Source organism: Cryptomeria japonica, chromosome 4 (genome assembly GCF_030272615.1).
Source record: "Cryptomeria japonica chromosome 4, Sugi_1.0, whole genome shotgun sequence".
Classification (NCBI taxonomy): domain Eukaryota; kingdom Viridiplantae; phylum Streptophyta; class Pinopsida; order Cupressales; family Cupressaceae; genus Cryptomeria; species Cryptomeria japonica.
In genome coordinates this window covers 531829668-531849123 of record NC_081408.1, presented here as the reverse complement: position 1 = coordinate 531849123, position 19456 = coordinate 531829668, and the positions used below count along the sequence as shown (strand labels likewise).

The 19456-nt window shown below is 36.0% G+C and overlaps 1 protein-coding gene across 4 annotated transcripts in view; it reads left to right on the top strand.

The window, feature by feature from the left end:
* The window catches only part of LOC131069052 (F-box protein At4g02760), a 56739-nt gene extending 41686 nt beyond the window's left edge, over positions 1-15053 (top strand). Inside the window, exons 3-13 of one of the 4 annotated variants that reach the window (XM_058004366.2) lie at positions 12307-12513; positions 12600-12710; positions 12905-12990; positions 13099-13220; positions 13335-13399; positions 13591-13663; positions 13778-13840; positions 14014-14075; positions 14159-14233; positions 14341-14486; positions 14585-15053. In XM_058004366.2, coding sequence (XP_057860349.1) covers positions 12307-12513; positions 12600-12710; positions 12905-12990; positions 13099-13220; positions 13335-13399; positions 13591-13663; positions 13778-13840; positions 14014-14075; positions 14159-14233; positions 14341-14486; positions 14585-14589 — 1015 coding nt within the window. In that variant the 3' untranslated portion in view covers positions 14590-15053. Of the gene's footprint in view, positions 1-12306; positions 12514-12599; positions 12711-12904; positions 12991-13098; positions 13221-13334; positions 13400-13590; positions 13664-13777; positions 13841-14013; positions 14076-14158; positions 14234-14334; positions 14487-14584 lie in introns of all 4 variants that reach the window. The other 3 variants (XM_058004367.2, XM_058004368.2, XM_058004365.2) reach the window with 3 other exon arrangements.
* Positions 15054-19456: the final 4403 nt, after the last annotated feature.

The following is a 19456-nucleotide window of genomic DNA, read 5'->3' as shown; positions in this document are numbered from 1 at the left end:
GTTAATATTATCAAATGGAGCCGTTACAATTAAAGTGCCAATCATCAATGAGATGATTAATTTACCTAATAAAAGTTCCCTCTTGGGTTAATAGGGTTCACAAGGTTTAGTCCGCTTAGAGGGATTAATCTTTATGCCCCTACACTATCCTCTTATATTAATTATTTAATTGCTTTATTTAATAATTCCATCTATTTATGAAAATCCAATTAGATCTCCAAAATTAATTTACCAAATTCATCCAAATCTTTCATAAGATTGAACTCCAAAACATTTAAAATTTATACATTTTTTAAAATATGCCCATTTGATTATCAAAAGCATATATAAGTTTATAAAAGTATTTAGACTAAAAATTGCCCTATTCATCCATATTTTCAAATTCTATAAATATATTGCAATATATATATATATATATATCAATATTAAAATATTTATTTTTTTTAATTTATTTTTTACAGCTTTATAAAATATGCATGCAAACCCTAACTTAAGATGTAAATTATAAACTACCCTATATATTCTTCAAAAAAAACTCTTCTTTTCTCATGTTACCCTAGCCCTACTCGGGCTAGGGTTTTACTTTTAGTTTCTCGCATTGCAGGGCCGATCAAAATTGAAACCCATGGAGGAGTGGCCGAATTTTATTTTTATAAAGGGGAGAGGCAGTGGCGTGGGGGTTTTACCCGGCCGCCACTGTGTGCGCCCATAGTGGTGGCACGGGCGCCACCCACTGTGTGCCCACACAGTGGCGGTCTGCGGGCCGTCCACTGTGTGTTCACACAGTGGCGGCGCGAGCGCCGCTCACTGTGTGCCCACACAGTGGCGGTACACGGGCCGCTCACTGTGTTCACACAGTGTCGGCGTTGGCACCGCCCACTGTGTGCACACACAGTGGGTTTCGGCCCTCCGCCTGAAACCCCATTTTTTTAAAATTATTTATTTTTTATTATCGTTTATTTTTTATATATATATTTTTTATAAGTTATATATATATATATATCTTTTTGCATTATATATACAAATATGTTTTTTTTTTTAAATATGAATATACATAAATATATGTATATATATACTTTCTGTTTATATACATATATTCAAGACATAAACTTAAATAAGCATATTTTGAATGCACTAAAATTATTTCTTTCTCTGCTAATCTTGTTGCTTTATTCAAAAATAGGCTAAATAATTTAGATTTATCTAAATATAGTTTTACTTTCTGCCAAAAAAAAAGGTAACTATTAGAATTAAATTCACTAAGAATAGTATAGATTTTATTTTCTGCAAAAATATAAATAATAGAGTACGAAAATTTTAACAGCAACTACACACATATGTGATTATTAAACTAGATAGACTATTAAATTTCCAGACTTAAATTCCTGCAAATACATATGCGATTTTATTTTCTGCAACTTAATTTATCTAGAATCTTTTAAACTTAGCCATGCAATAGGAATTAAATTGGAACTTTCATATTCGAAAACAGCATGCATGCAATCATTAAATCATTTTTTTATTTCCTTAATCTATTTCATATGCATAAAGGGGTAAAATAAATTTCATTTTTCTTTCCTAAATATTGTATAACCTACAATTATTAAAGTTCAGAAAATCTTTAGGAACTAATTACAGATTCATTTCTTTAGTATAGCATAAAACAATATTTCATTTCTATAAGGTACATTAAAATACGAAGTAAACCTTCAATACTAATGGATCTCTCATTTCTATTCAATGAGGCTCTTACAAACATTTGATACATTTCTTTTCGAAAGATAGATACGACATAATTTCTTATTACAATGTTGCTACTTTAAACATATATATTCCATTCCCACATCTTTTCTGTAACAATTGAAATCCAGCAACCTCTACTTGTCCTCTTTGCTTTCTTCCAACAATCCTGTAAATAAAACATAGGCTATGACCGTGGAGTGCTCACCTCCCAGCCTACGCTAACTAGTAGCCACCCCCGAGCTCGGAGAACCAAGCCCTAGACAGGCAACAAACATGCAAACACAAAAGACAGAAAAATACACAACTCAAACACAACCCCAACCCGGGCTACACTGCACCACACATTGGTGATTTCTTTTCAAGGGTGGTAGTGGACCAAGTACCCTGAGGAGACTGCAAGTATGGCCAAACAGATAGCCACCTCATGGCAAACTAAAGCATATAGCCACCTCATGGCAAACAAAATACATCAAGTATAACATAATCAGCCCTTTATTCCTTATGCCCCCCAAGGCATTCATGCCTTATTTCCCTCCTTATGACCCCCAATGCATAAACAAGCCATGCAGCAAGGGTCACACAAATTCCCTTGTGATCGCTCTCATAACGAGAGTCTCTCACTCGAGGCTGTCACTTCTACCACCCACAAGATCCTCCTCTCTCCCAAGAGTAGGAGATCTTGATTACTCCCAAACACACATACAAAGTATAAAACAATTTACCAAATAAATTTCCAAGAGAGCATGCACGAAAAACAAATCTTTTTCAAAAACATTACTTACAAACACATGCAATAAAAAAATCCATTACATGATGAATACGACCAACCTTAATCTGCCCAAAAGGTAGTATAGTTTTGTTGAGGATGAGCAGCCCAATTCCACGGTTCTTCTCTTTCTACCCTTAGCTAAAATTTTCAAACCAAATTCATTCTTTTTACTTTACAAAATTCTTTTGTCTCCAAAAATGGAGAGTGGGTGATTACCCTCAAATTCTCCAATTCTTGCTTAAGAAGCCCATTCTCTCAGTTCTCACAAGTTTCTAAAACTCAAAAAGGAAAGTAAGACAGAATAGGAAAAAGTCTTTCATTCGAAAAGGAAAGTTTACAACTAAGATCAAACTTCTAATTTCAATTTTCGCACAACTCAGAAAAGCCGATTTTTAAAGTGTCAAAAAGGTCATTTAAAAGTAGAAACTTGCCTAAAATTACCCCTAACCCCTAGGTATACCTTATGGGCTTTAGGAAACCCTATTAAACTACCCCTAGGTGTTCATTTAACCCATTTTAAACCCCTCTGAAGTTTATTTTCGGGTCAAACATATGTTGACCTCTCCAAAGATTCCTTTTCCCAAAGTATTTATGACATCATGCTACATTATTAGAAAAAGCTATAGTCGCTTTCCCACCAAGAGACAAAAATAAAACATTTAAACTTAAATCCACACGTGTCAAGTGACACAAATAAAACACTTTTTTTAAATTAAAACATGAAATCGTCTCTTGTGGTTTTTACACATTAAATTTAAATAACACTTAACACTCATGCAGCATATACTGTTACGAATAAAATACAACACAAACGGGGTGTTGTCTCTCCAAGTAGACAACCCCTGGCTTACGAACATACATAAGTCTAGGTTTGGTTCTCCGTAATTTTCCCATGGTCACATGGATAATTCCTGTGCAACTCAATTTACACATTAGTACTTCCAAATAATCTCATATAATATAAAACACATGAATAATAATGCACTACAAACACTCTGCATACAATATACATTTATCAATCAGTACATCTTTCATCCAAATAAATCCACATAACAATTATCATCATTCACATAATTTTGATCCATACATTAAAACATGCATTCCTATTTCTATCCTCATAGTAAAGTCCTGCAACCCAATAATGACATACCTCCTCTCAAATTTATCCTATTCTAGGATCATCTAGAGTTCTGTATCTATAAAGCATATAAATGAAGCATCCACATTCATAAATGTCACCCATCACAAAATCATATAAGTTCTACATCCAGACATAGCTGACATACGTTAAATCAAGATTATCCAATCAATGGGTTTTTTAGGATTTCTACTTCATAACGCATCAAAAGTACACCACTAGGTGCGATAACTCTATAACTTGGTTCAATTACCTTTCTCACCAATCTATCTGTCTAACACAGTCCATTCTATTGAATTATAAAGCATTTATTAATAGGTCAAACATGGTCAACTAAGTAAATCAAAGCTTGGTTTGGGGAAGGCCTCACATGAGGATTGGATATCCCTTGACCTGAGCAGGTCTAGATCCGTGGAATGTCACGATTTGAAGAAGAGGATCTGCGATCTCCAATTGCAACTACCCAACATGTTGAGAGTTGCCTCCACTTCAATCTTTAGAGAATGAATTGAGGCGTTAAACCCTCAATAGGTCGCCCCTTAGATCATAGGTCGCCCTGTGCAGCAGGTGTCCTTGATACTCGTGTCTTCTAGGAAACTCTGTACTTAGATTTGAGCACCTGTATTAGCATCTCACAATGTCTCTGTAGGCTCTGATCTGGTAGTGGTTGCCAGTGAGCGGAAGCAAATCTTGTTGCTATGCACTGGATCTTCCCCTTTTACTTATGAATGATGCAACACTCAGATATCAACTCATTTAGGTCGGTGCACTAGGTGATTGGGTTTGCAAGCCAACTGTTTGACAAAATTATAGTGTGAAAAGAGCACAAAAAAGTGGTTAGCAAGGGGGTAGCTTACATTAATGTTGGATTTATATACTCGAATAGGCTCAGATTTATATCAGTTGCTCATTTACAAGTCTGAGATTTCCAGGTCAGAATATTGCCTTTCATTTCTGAAAGGACAATTCAATCTGTTTAGTGGAATGCATTCAGAAAATGTATGTTGTATAACTTGAAAGAGAAGTTGACAAACATTATTTCAAAACTAATGCAAGCTGTGGAGCATTCATATTTACAAATCTTAAGTTAGCATTCAACTACATGCAAGCTGTTTGCTGAAATGTCTCTTATAATGTGATAAATTTATGGTGAGTTTTATGAACAAACTTTGGGACAAGCTGTCCTATGACAAAGCTCAGAAATTCAGTATGGTATGCAAAATGTTTGATAAAATACCTATGCATTGAAGATTGGTATTTAAAAAAAAAATGGTCTAGAACAGGGGGTGTTCTTACATTCTTTAATTTATTAAATTATTAATCAAGCCTCTCCTAGGCTGGCGTACTCCTTATGTCCCCTCCTTCATGATAACATTGTCTTATTTTTTTTAAAAATTCCTCATACTAGGTAACTTACCCTTTTCATGGCTTACCCTTTTCATGGGCTCACTTAACATTATTTAGCCCTCCACTTTTTAAAACAACTTGACACTACTAGTGAGGCGTGCCATGAAGGGGTCTCTTTAATTTACGAAAATTATAAAATAACTTAATAATAAGTCCTTTATTTTATTTACTCAAAACAAAAAGTAAATACTTTAATATTTCTTGCTTATTCCGAAACCATCACTGGGCCATTCCCAATTGAGAATTGATGATGCAGGTGGCCTCCAGGTGATTTCTAGAATTAGTAGGCCAACTCCCGGTCTCCCCCTAAAAAATAGGAAACCTCCTAAAAAATAGGAGACTGTCACTGAACATTGGAAAAGGCTCACAAAGCCCCTGCAAGGCTCCACAAGCTCCGGGTCGTCATCAGAGAAACTGCCAGTCTCCTAAAAAATAGGAAGTTGGTTCTGAGCTCTTGAAACGCCTCACAAACCTCCCTAAAGGTCACCTGATCCCTGAATGGGCTCCCTATCCATTGTATTAGCCTATGGGAACCCTAATGATAGGCTAACCCTGCTAGGAACCATCTGCTGTTAGGAAGGGGACATTACCAATTCGTGATCTCCCTTGCTCAAATCTGAGTTGAATTATGACCCCAACTCAAGCATGTTTATGGCCAAAAAAAATATTGTAATGATCAATTTGTGATCAGATTTTCTGTAAACTGAGTACAAAGATCTTAAAAACTGTGCAAGTCTCTATATTAAATTTTAATACTAAAGTGGGCCCAGAAGTCCCTAAATTGTATTATAATTTCTGACATAGTAATTCTTTCTCCTTCGAAGGATAAGCCATTGCATTATGCTGCCTGAATTGAACTTAAAACTGCCTCTATGGAGTCATTGTTGTTCCAAATTGAATGAAGTTGTAGAAATTTTGTATTTCATATTTCTTGTTTTTAAAAGCTATCTAGATTGTGCTACGATGTGCCAAGGCACAAAGCATGGAACCTTTATAACATGAATTTTTAGTGTGTCCAATGTTTAGGATTTGAAATTTAAAATGATATGAAATTCAAGACACACAGTGAAGACCATAGTAGTCAAGGAAATAAGAACAGAAAAATAAAAATCGTAAACTGCCCTCTTTTTCCAATATGACCAAATAAAATCAAATTCACTGAAGCAGAAAATCTTAGCTAGAACACATCTTCTCATATACATTCTACCCATTCAATATTTTTTTGTCATAGTCAATGGTACCATTCTTATAAGTCTCTAAGTTACCGGGTTTGCCCTTGGACCCCCCTGGTACCGGTCCTGGTTCGAACGGGTTCCTGGTTCGGGTCCAGTTCGGACTGGTTCAACTAGGGTTCGAAAAACCTAGAGGTGGTTCGTCCCTGGTCAAACCCGGGTGGATGGGCGGCCCAAAAATGCAAATTATTTGCAAAATCTTTTTTTTTTTGAATTCCGTCTGCTAAAAAGTGAATCTTATACCCTAAAAGTAACTTCTAAAACATTATATTCACTCATTTCACCTCTAAAAGTGGCATTGGCTCATCTAATGTCAATGTCATTGAGGAGGAGGAGGAGGAGGAGGAGGATGAATTAGATGATCCATTTGATGATTAAACTTTATATTGTTGAAAGTTGAAACAATGATACTTGAATATTTTGTCATTTTGATATTAAACTTGATGTATATGATGCTATTATGGTATCATCATGATGCTATGATTACAAGCTTATGTTTGTTTTGTTGTTTATATGATGCTATGTGACATGCAAATTTTAATTCATGCTTATAGGCTTCACAAATATCAATATATATATATATAAAATTTACATGTTTTTGTACTAACGAACCCAAATGAACCCAAACCCCTTTTCAAAATTTTGCCGTACCAGCATACCGGGTTCTTCGAACCCAAACCGGTGCCCGAAGCCGAACCGGTTACTTAGCTTATACTAACTAAAATTTAAAATTATAAAAGTAGAAACGGAATATGTAATGTCCCCTACTTGGAGGCAGGCTGTTTATCAACAATTAATCTATATTATTAAGTATTATAACATCTTAGTTTAAATGTTTAGGTTACTAGGCATTTACTTCTTAATAATACAATTCCAAAACCCTATATATCAAGGTCTTATCCCTGTTACTTTTCTAACCCAAACTGAGGATGGAAAATTATTGTGCTAGGGCATTTAGAGACCAATCAACAAGCAGGCTCCCTCAAGGTTTCTGGATGCAGGCCCTTACCCCATCTTGGGACTACTCCCTCAAGGTTTCCGCTATACCTGTCCTTACCCCATCTCAGGATTGTTTGACTTGTGAGGATTTAGACTGCCTTTCCCTACACATAAATCATTCCCATCCTCCATAGGCATTAGCAGAAGAATTGGATCAGACCATTAATATATACGCTAATCTAATATTATGAATAAATAAGAAATCAAATATACTTTCTGATATTCCTATTATAAACAAATGCAAATCTTATTAACAAATTCCTTTAAATGTTTTATATCAGATGTGTATACTAACTTAGATTGTAAATGTATTCGCTAATGGAATGCAAACCTAATATAACATTAACAGGCACTAGTCATAAGTACGTACAGTATATCAAACTGCTGTTACAGATTCGGCTGCCAGTGATGCAACCCGATCCCTTTCACTGAGCACAGTTCTATATTTACTAGCTTTTGATATATTTTTCCATCGATTAGTGGATGTAATCATTAGTTAACATTCTGTGTTTGCATTAGTTTAGATATTGATCCAATCATCATCGATATGATGTAGTATTTTATTAGTCTGTGACTTCCATTGATATTTGTTCATGCCGTAGCAGATATTCAGATAATTGAATTCGATCTATATTAAATACCTGGTAGAATTGAATGATTACATCCTTTGATGGGGAAGAGGCACGTCCTTTTGTAAAACTCCTCTTCTTTAAAAAAATCAGCGTCACAACTTAATCACACCCTTTGATGATTATCATACATCTCTAGTAATTGCACCCTTTCCTTCCTAATCGCTGCTATCCCAAATCGTTGATTTCTATTAACAAATGTCCTTGTTTTAGGTGTTGCTTGTTGTCATTTAATATGTGATTGTTGCATGTCTTATCAACTTCACACCTCTATATTATACTTATCTTCTCACTCTCTTTTAATCTCTGTTTCTAATTAAATTAATGATGAATTGCCACTTTAATAGAATCGGCCTCTTGAATAATCAGCATATTAGTTGTTTGCTGTCGTTACCATTAAAATCAGATATTCTTCATGGATTGCTGCATATTAATTGTTGCTTCTCTAAGCGGTTACATATTATTGCCATTTCTTTGATTGTATTGCTGCTCATTATAAGAAGTCAGCAGTGTTATTAAGGAAGTCATTCCTTCATGCTAATCGCATTGTCTATGTTATTGAAGTCGCTGCCTTTTTCAATAGTTGAACTTAAAAACTAAGCAAACTCATAATCATCCTTAGTAATATTTGGAAGTATTAATCTTGACTCTCAACTTATGCGTATGGATTGTTGTTCATTGTTTATTACAGATTTACCATCAGTGATCAATATCTTTGTCACTGTCCATTATGTATGCTATTTCATTTGTAAAGAGAATGCTTTCTCAAGTTGACAACACAATAATTAACAAATTCTGATTTTGTTTTAGAATTTGGATGAAAATGTCACAATTAGAGTTTCTAATGCGGAACATGACAGTCCTTCCCTCCCCAAAATTGCTTGTTCTCAAGCAATGATTGAATGATCATAGAGACCTATCTTTAATCCATCTTCAGCTACGCTACTTTGATATTATCATATATGTTTTCTCGCTTGTTTTGAATGTGAATTATGATTTGATAGTAGAAACTTGGCGAACGTTTAATTTAAGATAGGTTTTCTCTCATCTTCCAAAGAAAGGAGTCAAGGCCATCTTTGTAATGGCATCAAACTGATTTGGACTTGACCAACTTTTACCAATAAATTCATATCTTTAGATTCACTCTAGTTATTCTCTTATTCTAGATTAACCAAAGTAGAACTACACAATATACTTGAAAATACGAGATATACACATGAATATACGAAGACACGATGCATACACATAAATGTACGGAGACATGGAGCATACATGGAGTATTCACATGATACAAGCATTTTTAGACTCCCTCTTTTTGACTAGAAGGATTCATTTATTAATCTTTACCCTGCAGGTTGGCAGGAATCGCAGGATCATGATCTGATACCAATTGTAATGTCCCCTACTTGGAAGCAGGATGTTTATGAACAATTAATCTATATTATTAAATGCATCATTACATATTATAACATCTTAGTTTAAATGTTTAGATTAGTAGGCATTTACTGTTGGTGTTGGAAATAAGCCACACCCGGACCGACGATGGATTGGTCCAAGAGGGGCCAGTAGCTCAGTGGTAGAGCACTCCAGCAGCGTATGGAAGGTCCTAGGTTCGAGTCCTAGCTGGTCCATGTCTCAACATTTACTTCTTAATATTACAATTCCAAAACCCTATATATCAAGGTCTTATCCCTGTTACTTCTCTAAACCAAACTGAGGAGGGAAAACTATTGTGCTAGGGTGCTTAGAGACTAACCAACAAGCAGGGTCTCTCAAGGTTTCCGGATGTAGGCCCTTATCCCATCTTGGGACTACTCCCTCAAGGTTTTTGACTCACGGTTCCGTGACTCGCGGCGAGTCACGCGAGTCAGCGGGCCGGGTGATCCCTGCCGGGTCACGGTGACCCTGACCTGGGCTCAGACGGGTCAGGGGGCGTGACTTGCTTGACTTGCCAAGTCAGCGAGTCACTCCTTGACTCGCCGAGTCCGAGGGTCGTGACTCGGCCGATGTCACTTAAAAAAGTGTAGTAAAAAAAACGAAAAAAACATAACATTTTTTAATGATTTTTTTGTGGTTTTAATGCAACGCTTCTGGATGTGAGCACAACTGGAGCATGTTCGAGCACATCCACCTGAAGAGGCGAAATAGACCAGACAGATTTTGGACGCTGACTCCTCTTTGATCACTCTAGAGGAAGTCGACCTTGGGTCCGATTGGCTCATTGAGTCCACCGATCCAGTCTTCACTGATGAGGACCTTGAGTGGGTTGACCAGGCAGACAGAGAGGCTGAGGTTGTGGCTATGGCAGAGGAGGAGGATAGAGCACGATCAGGCACAACACCTATGGCTACTCAGACTGGCACATCACAGGCAGAGACTATGGTTACTTAGTCATCTAGGACCTACCTTAGACAGCTTTCTAGGAGGCAGATAGACAAGGTTGAGCCAGAGCCTGAGCCATAGACTTGTTCTTGTTTACACTTTACAATTACATATATGTTTGGGAACATTTGAAGTCATGGATTTTATATACATTGGACAACATTTATAACTCTATATATCTATGTTTTCTAATTCCTTCAGCTACAATTTACATTTCTACGCATGTGATGGGTGTATGTTTATGTATGTGATCAAATTAACTTCTATTTGATGATGTTATAGTGTCTTTAAGCTTAATTCAATAATGGGTGTATGAAACAAGTTTTAAATCGTTAAAAATCTCTAAATTTCAAGGGTTTTCTTATTTTGCCGAGTCATTGCCGAGTCCGAGGCGAGTCACGAGTCGAGTCAGCCTTGCCGAGTCAGAGCTGAGTCCGAGTTTGGGAACTTTGGTTTTTGGTATACCTGTCCTTACCCTATCTCGGGATTGCCTTACTTGTGAGGATTTAGATTGCCTTTCCCTACACACAAATCATTCCCATCCTCCATAGGCATTAGCAGAAGAATTGGATTGGACCATTAATATATAGGCTAATCTAATAGTATGAATACATAAGAAATCAAATATACTTTCTGATATTCCTATTATAAACCAAAGTAAATCTTATTAACAAATTCCTTTAAATGTTTTATATTAGATGTATATACCAACTCAGATTGTAAATGTATTCGCTTATGGAATGCAGACCTAACATAACATTAACAGGCACTAGTCATAAGTACGTACAGTATATCAAACTGCTGTTACAGATTCAGCTGCCAGTGATGCAAACCGATCCCTTTCACCAAGCTCAGTTCTATATTTTCTAGCTTTGATTGGTGGATGTAATCATTAGTTAACATTCTGTGTTTGCATTAGTTTAGATATCGATCCAATCATCATCGATATGACTTAGTATTTTATTATTCTCTGACTTGCATTGATATTTGTTCATGCCGTAGCAGATATTCAGATAATCAAATTCAATCTATATTAAATACCTTGTAGAATTGAATGGTTGCAACCTTTGATGGGAAAGAGACACGTCCTTTTGTAAAACTCTTCATTTAAACAAATCAGCATCACAACTTAATTGCACCCTTTGATGATTATTATACAACTCTAGTAATTGCATCCTTTCCTTCCTAATCGCTGCTATCCCAAATCGTTCATTTCTATTAACAAATGTCCTTGTTTTAGGTGTTGCTTGTTGTCATTTAATATGTGATCGCTTCATGTCTTATCAATTTCACACCTATATATTATACTTATCTTCTCACTCTTTTAATCGCTGTTTCTAACCAAATTAATGATGAATTGCCACTTTAATAGAACCGGCCTCTTGAAAGTCTGATTTTGTTATAGAATTTGGATCAAAATGTCACAATTAGAGTTTCTAACGGGGGACGTGACAGAATAGGCAAGCTTAGTGACATGGGAACAACTTGGCAAGCCTAAAGGTAAGAGTTGATTCAGTGCCGGCCAAGAGTCATCAATAACTCTGTTAAGAAGGCTAGAGTTGACTAAATGCCAATCTAAAAACACTTAGGCAGATTAGGAAATATTATTATATTATGAGTGGTTTCATAGACAGTGGAGTCACACTTGGGAATACACAACTAATGTGGGAAGCACATAAAGAATGGTTGTTTGGCGTATAGATCTGTTTTTAGTGTGCATGCTTTGCACACACACACATTTATTATGTATGTATGTTCATGTGTGTGTGCTAGAAGCAGAATACTTTGATACTTAAAAGAACATGCTGATATGGATAGTCCATAGTATGTCCTTCAACTTTTCTATAAGCAATTTCCTTATCATGAAATGCTTACAGCTATGATGTAGTTATGTTCTCTGAAGATAATGATGTTGGAGTCTGCAACTTTGTATGCCAAAACTTCATACATATTTTGCAAACAAAAGATCTTTATCTACCATAACCTTGGAGTACACATGATTGTTAGGTCCCTAAAGCTTGGGATTTCAGGGCAGCAAGGCAAGAGTTCAACTTCGTCTTTCAAACTTCTTGGTTCGACTGTTGACATTCATCTAAAATCTGCAGATGCCTTGGATAGATCTTGGCACTATAGAAATTACAAGCAAGACAGGAGTTCATTCATGTTAACAAGGTCATGCCTTGAAACACTCTCTTCAGAAAATGGTATGGTTGGGTAAGTTACAGTTCGGAGTCTTCTGATTTGCATTTCTTTATAGTACATAAGAATATCCGCTAATGTGATTTCAACTTGGATTGCAGGTCAATGCTGAAGACTCTTCACTTATTCAATATTACTGAAATAGATACCAAGGCTTTGTGTGGTGCAATTTCATCTTGTCCATCGCTCTCTGACCTGGAGCTTGTGGATCTGTAAGTATCCTAGTAAAGACAATGTCTTTTCTTTCCATCATTTACACTCTTGACATTAGAAGATACATTGGAATAAATCTTGCAACTGATGATTGTCTTACTATATGTCATCATGTTTTCAAAACAATTTTTTTGAATGCATTCAAGTTGCTTAAAGGTGAGCATCCCATGGAGACTTATGATTTTTGTAACAGCCATGTTCAACTCAAGTCAGTTTTATCTTGCCTGAGCTCTCACTGTCACTTTTTGGAACGATTATGCTGTCAGTCGTCAAAGACAGGTTTGTAGAATTGGTCTTACTTTTTGCATAAAATTCTGTTACTTTTTTCTTTTTTGTTTTGCATTTCTTCCTTGACCATGGTTTTAATCCATTATTTGTATTTTGCAGGCAGAGTGGAAGGTCTGAGAAGTTATACTTGTACCCAGTTCCTTACAGGCTGCCCAAAAATATCCTCTCTGTCACTGAAAGGTTTTAAGCTGAGCGATCAGAAATTGGATGCACTTCTTAAGGTGTCCGACTTTGGTTTTCTGTTAATTGTATCTGCATTTTTTGTTATTAATAAGAGCAGTTCATGCATTTTTAGATTTTTTGTGACGCTTTCTGGTTGTTTTTAAAATTTGTAGGGATTTTGCAATTTGAAGTTTGTTGATTTTTCCACAGCATCGAATTTAACTGGAACATTTCTCAGGTTTATGATTCTTTCAAGCCTGATTTTTGTTATGATAATTTTTTTGACGTTTAGACAAATTTATTGAAGGACCAGTTTTACTATATATATATACTTCTGTAGAATTAAATTTATGAAGAGTATAGAGTTTCTGAATAGTAAGTAAAATTCTTTTATGAATTTTAAATGCCATTTAGTTGACTGGTCTACAGGAGTCTCGCTCATACTGGAAATGAACTGCAACTACAAACACTCATTTTGCGAGATTGCATGCATTTGAAAGAAGTAGGTGGTTATGTAATTCTTTTGGAATCTATTTCCTTGCCTGACTGGTATTCCTTATAAGGAGTTAGGTTGTTTTCAAGCATCCTAAAGGCATATTAAATGGTGTCAATGCAGGGGGAAGTTGATACATTTCTATTTGCTCTGTGCTCTGGAGAGTGTAAATATCTTCAGTATCTAGTGAGCAAATTTTTTTCTGAAATTTCTCATTTGCCTGTTTTATGCTTCTTATTCTCTGTAAGGAGTTCGCTCAGGGGAGCAGTTTGGTGTTTAAAAGTTTGGCTTCCTGAATTATTTGTAATTCATCTTTTAGGAGTATTTGTTAGTGTATACTCTTCTTTGTTCTGAAACAGGATATATCAAACAAGGATGGCCTGGCTGTAGCTGACTGGTTTGAAAGACAGACAAGTCCTAGGTAATGCACAGGATACTCAGTATTTTCAGCTAAAAGTGCTTTTTATTGTGATGGAGCAATTGCTATCATTGTTTCTTTTGTAGTGTGGAAGGGATTGCACGGCTTCGATCAGAAAGACCACAATTTCATTTGGTAGCTGAATTTCCAGCTGAAAAAAGGTTAAAACTGCTAATGCCTCTTTCGTGCTCAGCTTTTGACCAGTGTGTTTTTGGTTGCTGGCCCATTTATAAATATAATTCATCTTTTTAAAAAAAACCAGCTGCAGTGACATTGATTCTATGCTGTCTAGCTTCGATGACAGTGATGAGAGTGAAGCGGTAGGATTGGGGACGCCATCATCTATTTCAATGTCTGAGTTTTCCTCTGAGAGCACCTACAGCAGTGATACTAGTAGTGATTCTGAAGAGAATGGTAGTAATGAAGGAAATCTTTATTAAAATCTTGTGCTTTATGATCTAGATCTTGTAAATAATGACCACCATTGAAATCTGCAATTTGTGATGAATCAGGATGATCCTCCAGATGAATTGTGAGAGCCCAAGCAAATCTGGAGAGGGGAATCGATGAGTTATCAACTAAAACATTTTTTCTTCCATGTTAATATTTGTTTCAGGGAGTTGAACTTGAATATAACATTAATTGACCATCCAGGAATGGAAAATCACGTAAAAATTAGCCATTATAGTTTTAGTAAAATGGCATAGATGCCTCAGATGCTGTAATCTTCTCAATGTTGTTTTGAGAAGGTCAATGCAAATGGTTGGATACGAAGAGAAGTAGGGATGGAATTTATGCTGTAGCTTCTGCATTGTGATATACTATGGTCTTCTTTTAAATTGGGTCAAAATTAGTGAAGGTTTTGCCCATTCCTTAAAATCATGGCGGGCTCTAGTTTAGACAAATTGGGTGTTGTTTCTGAGGATGCATTTTTGAAAAATCATGGCAAGACTACTTTATCAAGGGAAATTTTTATGATTACTTAGGTCACTGCCATTGCAGCAGTGTTACCAGCATGACTGCTTGTCATACCTGGTGCCAATATAACACATTAGGTGAATGCAAACTGTTCGTTTAAATTTGAGTAATAGTCATGTTCTGGCAATGCTTCATTTTTAATGATATTAGAACTATAAATTATTGTTTAAGCAGAAACTAGAGATCATCTTTATTGCGTAAGGGAAAAAATGGATTTAACTTTTCTTATTTTCAAATAGGTTTATATAGAAAAAGCTCACTTGTTTTCGAGAAGAAGAAGATGTATTAGATATCCTTGGGAAAAAGTTCAATAAAAATGCATTTGAAGGTCCATGGTCACGTATCGCTTTATGATTGCTTTATGATTTTTAATGGCATCTTCTGTTTGGGTTTCTTGTTCTTGTCCTGGTTCGTTCTTAATCTTTTATAGGGATAGTGAAAACACACATGATTCTAATGTTATTATGAGGATCTGGTTACTACTGAGAGAGGGGGGAGGGGTGGGGCGGAGGTGAATCAGTAGTAAAACAATTCTAGAATACTTCAAAAAACCTGTATCGGTAATTACTCAAACAATCCGGTTAGTAGATTTAACAAACCATTCACTCAAGTGTTCATCATTATGCAAACAATGTAAAGATATGAAATGCACAAATCAACAATGCAACCACCATATGAACACAAATTTTTCACGTGGAAACCCAAATGGGAAAACCACGGTGGGAATTAGCATCCACAAAATATTTGCACTCTTTTGGAATGCGCCCGGTTAAAGGCCTAGCTCGGTTAAGAGCATTACAATATGCCCAGTTAAGAGTAGACCTTGTTAGGAGTCACCCGATTAAGGGATTTGCTTCAGCCATGTTAGGAGCTCTACCCTGTTAGGAGTAACTTTGTTAGAGGAATTTAAACTCAAGTTAATGAGCCACCCGGTGAAGGTTTGCAATGTAAGATCTGTTAGGATCTACCCGGTTAAGGGTTTTCAAACTGTTGTAAGTGTTAGGGAACAACATGGTTAATGCTATGATCACAACACTTCCTTGCTTGCTAGTACATATCCTTTTCAGCTCAACTCTGCTACACACATGTAGACACTTCAATCTGGTTCGGCAACACTTTCTCAAATCACCGACACAATTTCTTCTCCAACTAGCCCTAAATACATTTTTCAGTTAGGCCGGCTACATAACCCTAACCACATTCAAAATACAATGAATTTACATTACAAATCATTACAACAAATTTCTATACAATTTCCACCATTGAATGATCATCGCACATCACCGCAGATCGATTTGATAAGAAATCAAACCCTTGTCACATTCTACTAAGCACTTTGCTGTTTCCCAAAAAACTTGATCCTTGTACGTGCTCAAATACAATCTTATCATTACACACGAATTTTGATACATCATCACTAAGTTATGAACATGATAAGATCCACTGCCAAACCATAAATTATTACCAGTTAAAGATTTGTTATCGGTATACATTATTCTTCATAGAGTTCATAACAGTCAATCATAATTCAATACATTGAATCTGCTGATGCGGTTCCAATCACAGACTCGTGCCAATGTCATAAACATATGTTCCAAACTGCAACACCTAACTCCACCAATTGTCCGTACCAGTCTCTTGATCATAACTTTGTTCCTGTTTACCAATTTACAACAACTTAAGCAGTTTTGTTGTCTAACATAGTTCTCTACCAATTAGGCTATATCGGTAGGTCTAGATGACTTAGATGACTCAACAAACATGGTTGCCATCAATGACCACACAAATAAAGTCATCAAACAAATTACAACTATATCGTCATCATCTAGCCAACAATTTCCATCAACTTTATCGGTTTATCTTCATCTCATCAACATCTTCATATGCCAATAATCTCTCCATCATTATCTTCATCAGTTATGCCAACAATCTCCCCCTTTGACATTGATGGCAACACCAAAATAGAATACCAAAAGCTTATCATGCAAAATTGGAACACTAATTGTTATGACTGTTGTACTTGATCTTCTCTTTCTGCTGTTCACTGTTCTTCTCCTCATTTACTTTTCTTCTCTCCCTTTGACAACAATGCCAAAGGTGCAAAGTGTCAAATTCATATTCTGCTGCTAGTGTTTTCTTCATCTCTGCTGCTCTCCCTGAGGAGTAGTCCTTTGCACATCAATCTACAGTGAAAGATCTTCAATTAGTCCATTGGATTGATGCAATAACATCTTAATTGACTTTTTGCAGGGGTATAACCCCTAGCTTGCCTCTGAGATACTCAAAGGGCGCTTTAGGCAATGACTTAGTGAATATATCAACGAACTGCTCTTTGTTTGACACGTTCCATCTTGACTTGTTTTTCTTGAACTCTCTCTCAGAAAATGATACTTCAGTTCAATATGTTTTGTTCTAGCATGCAATATCGGGTTCTTTTAAATACTTATTGTACTTGTATTATCACAATATATGATCATTGGTTGTGTCATAGTCTCTTTGAATCCTTCTAATAGATTTCTCATCTATATTGCTCAAGTACAGTTCATAGATGCAACCACATATTCTGCTTATGCTGTAGACTGAGAAATGCAAATTTGTTTCTTGCTAGTCCAAGATACCAGTGTTCCTCCTAGAAAGAATGCTCCACCGGTTGTGCTCTTCTGGTCATCTATATTACCTGCCCAATCAACATCTGTGAACACTTTCAAAGAGAAGTTTCCTTTGTATGGATACCATAATCCATAATCAATAGTTCTTCCAAGATACCTGAAAATTCTTTTCAGTGCAACCATATGAGTCTCTTTAGGATTATTCTGAAATTTAGCCATTATACCAATTGCATGAGCAATATCCGGTCTGCTATGAACAATATAGTGTAGTTTTTCAATCATGGATCTATACTCAGTTTTATTCACTGGATTTGAATCATCTTCCTTTGATGATCTGCAACTAGTAACCATAGGGGTTCCAACTGGTTTATAGTTTTCCGTTCCTAAGGTTTTCAATACCTCCTTCACATACTTGGATTGACTGATAAAGATTCCCCCTTTCATCTGTTGGACCCACAAACCAATGAAAAATCTGATTTTTTCTATCAAAGACGTTTCAAATTCTGTTTTCATTTCTTTTGCAAAAGTTAAACTCATGTCATCATCTCCTGCAAATATGATATCATCTACAAACACTTCTGCAATTAATAACTCATCTCCTTCCGTCTTTAAGTAAATATTGATGTCCTCATTGGTTATTTGAAATCCAATCTTTATCAGGTGTGAATGGAGTCTCTCATACCATGCTCTTGGAGCTTGCTTTAATCCATATAAAACTTTATGAAGTTTGCACACCATGTCCTTGTCTTTAGTCAGTGCAAACCCATCAGGGTGTTCAATGTAAACCTCTTCTTCTAGAATTCCATTAAAAAATGCAGACTTAACATCCATTTGGTAAACCTTGAATCCCTTGAATGCAACAAGTGCAAGTAGTATTCTTACTCCTTCAAATCTAGCAACTGGTGCAAAGGTTTCTCCATAATCCTCACCTTCTTCTTGTGCATATCTTTTGCAAACTAGTCTAGCCGCCTTCATAATCATTTCACCATTTTCATTCAATTTGTTTTTAAACACCCACTTAGTACCAATCACATTTTTATCAACTGGTCTAGGGGACAAGTGACCAAGTGTTGTTCTTCTTTATTTGATCAAGCTCCTCATTCATAGCCTTTATCCAATCATCATCCTTGATAGCTTCCCTCATTGTCTTAGGTTCAACTATGGAAATCAGACAAACACTTTCTCTGATCTTTCTTCTTGTTTGTACTCCAGCATTCCTGTCTCCAATTATTTGTTCTGCAGAGTGATTCGACTTTACATATCTAGGTATAACCGATTCCGATATAGAAGTTTCTTCTTGTTCTTCTTCATCTTCATCTTCCGGTTGAGTAGTATCCTCCTCACTGTTCTGCTCAGCATCATTTTGAGCTTCTGGTTCAATGATCACTATCTTCTGTTCATCTACTGCATCAGATTTGTTAGAATACTCATCAATTTTCACATTAACACTTTCCACAATCTTCTTGGTTCTTTTGTTAAAGCACTTGAATGCTTTGCTCTTAGTTGAATAACCGAGGAAAGTTCCTTCATCACTCTTAGGATCAAACTTTCTAGTATACTCATCTCTTTTTATGTAACACCTGATCCCAAAGATTTTGAAATAACTAAGATTAGGAGTACGACCATGCCATAATTCATAGGGAGTTTTGTCACTACCTTTCTTGACCAATACCCGGTTCATTGTGTATACTGCAGTGTTGACTGCTTCTCTCCAAAATATTTTAGGTACATCCCCTTGTATCAACATTGTTCTAGCAACTTCAACTATGGTCTGGTTCCTCCTTTCAGCAATTCCAT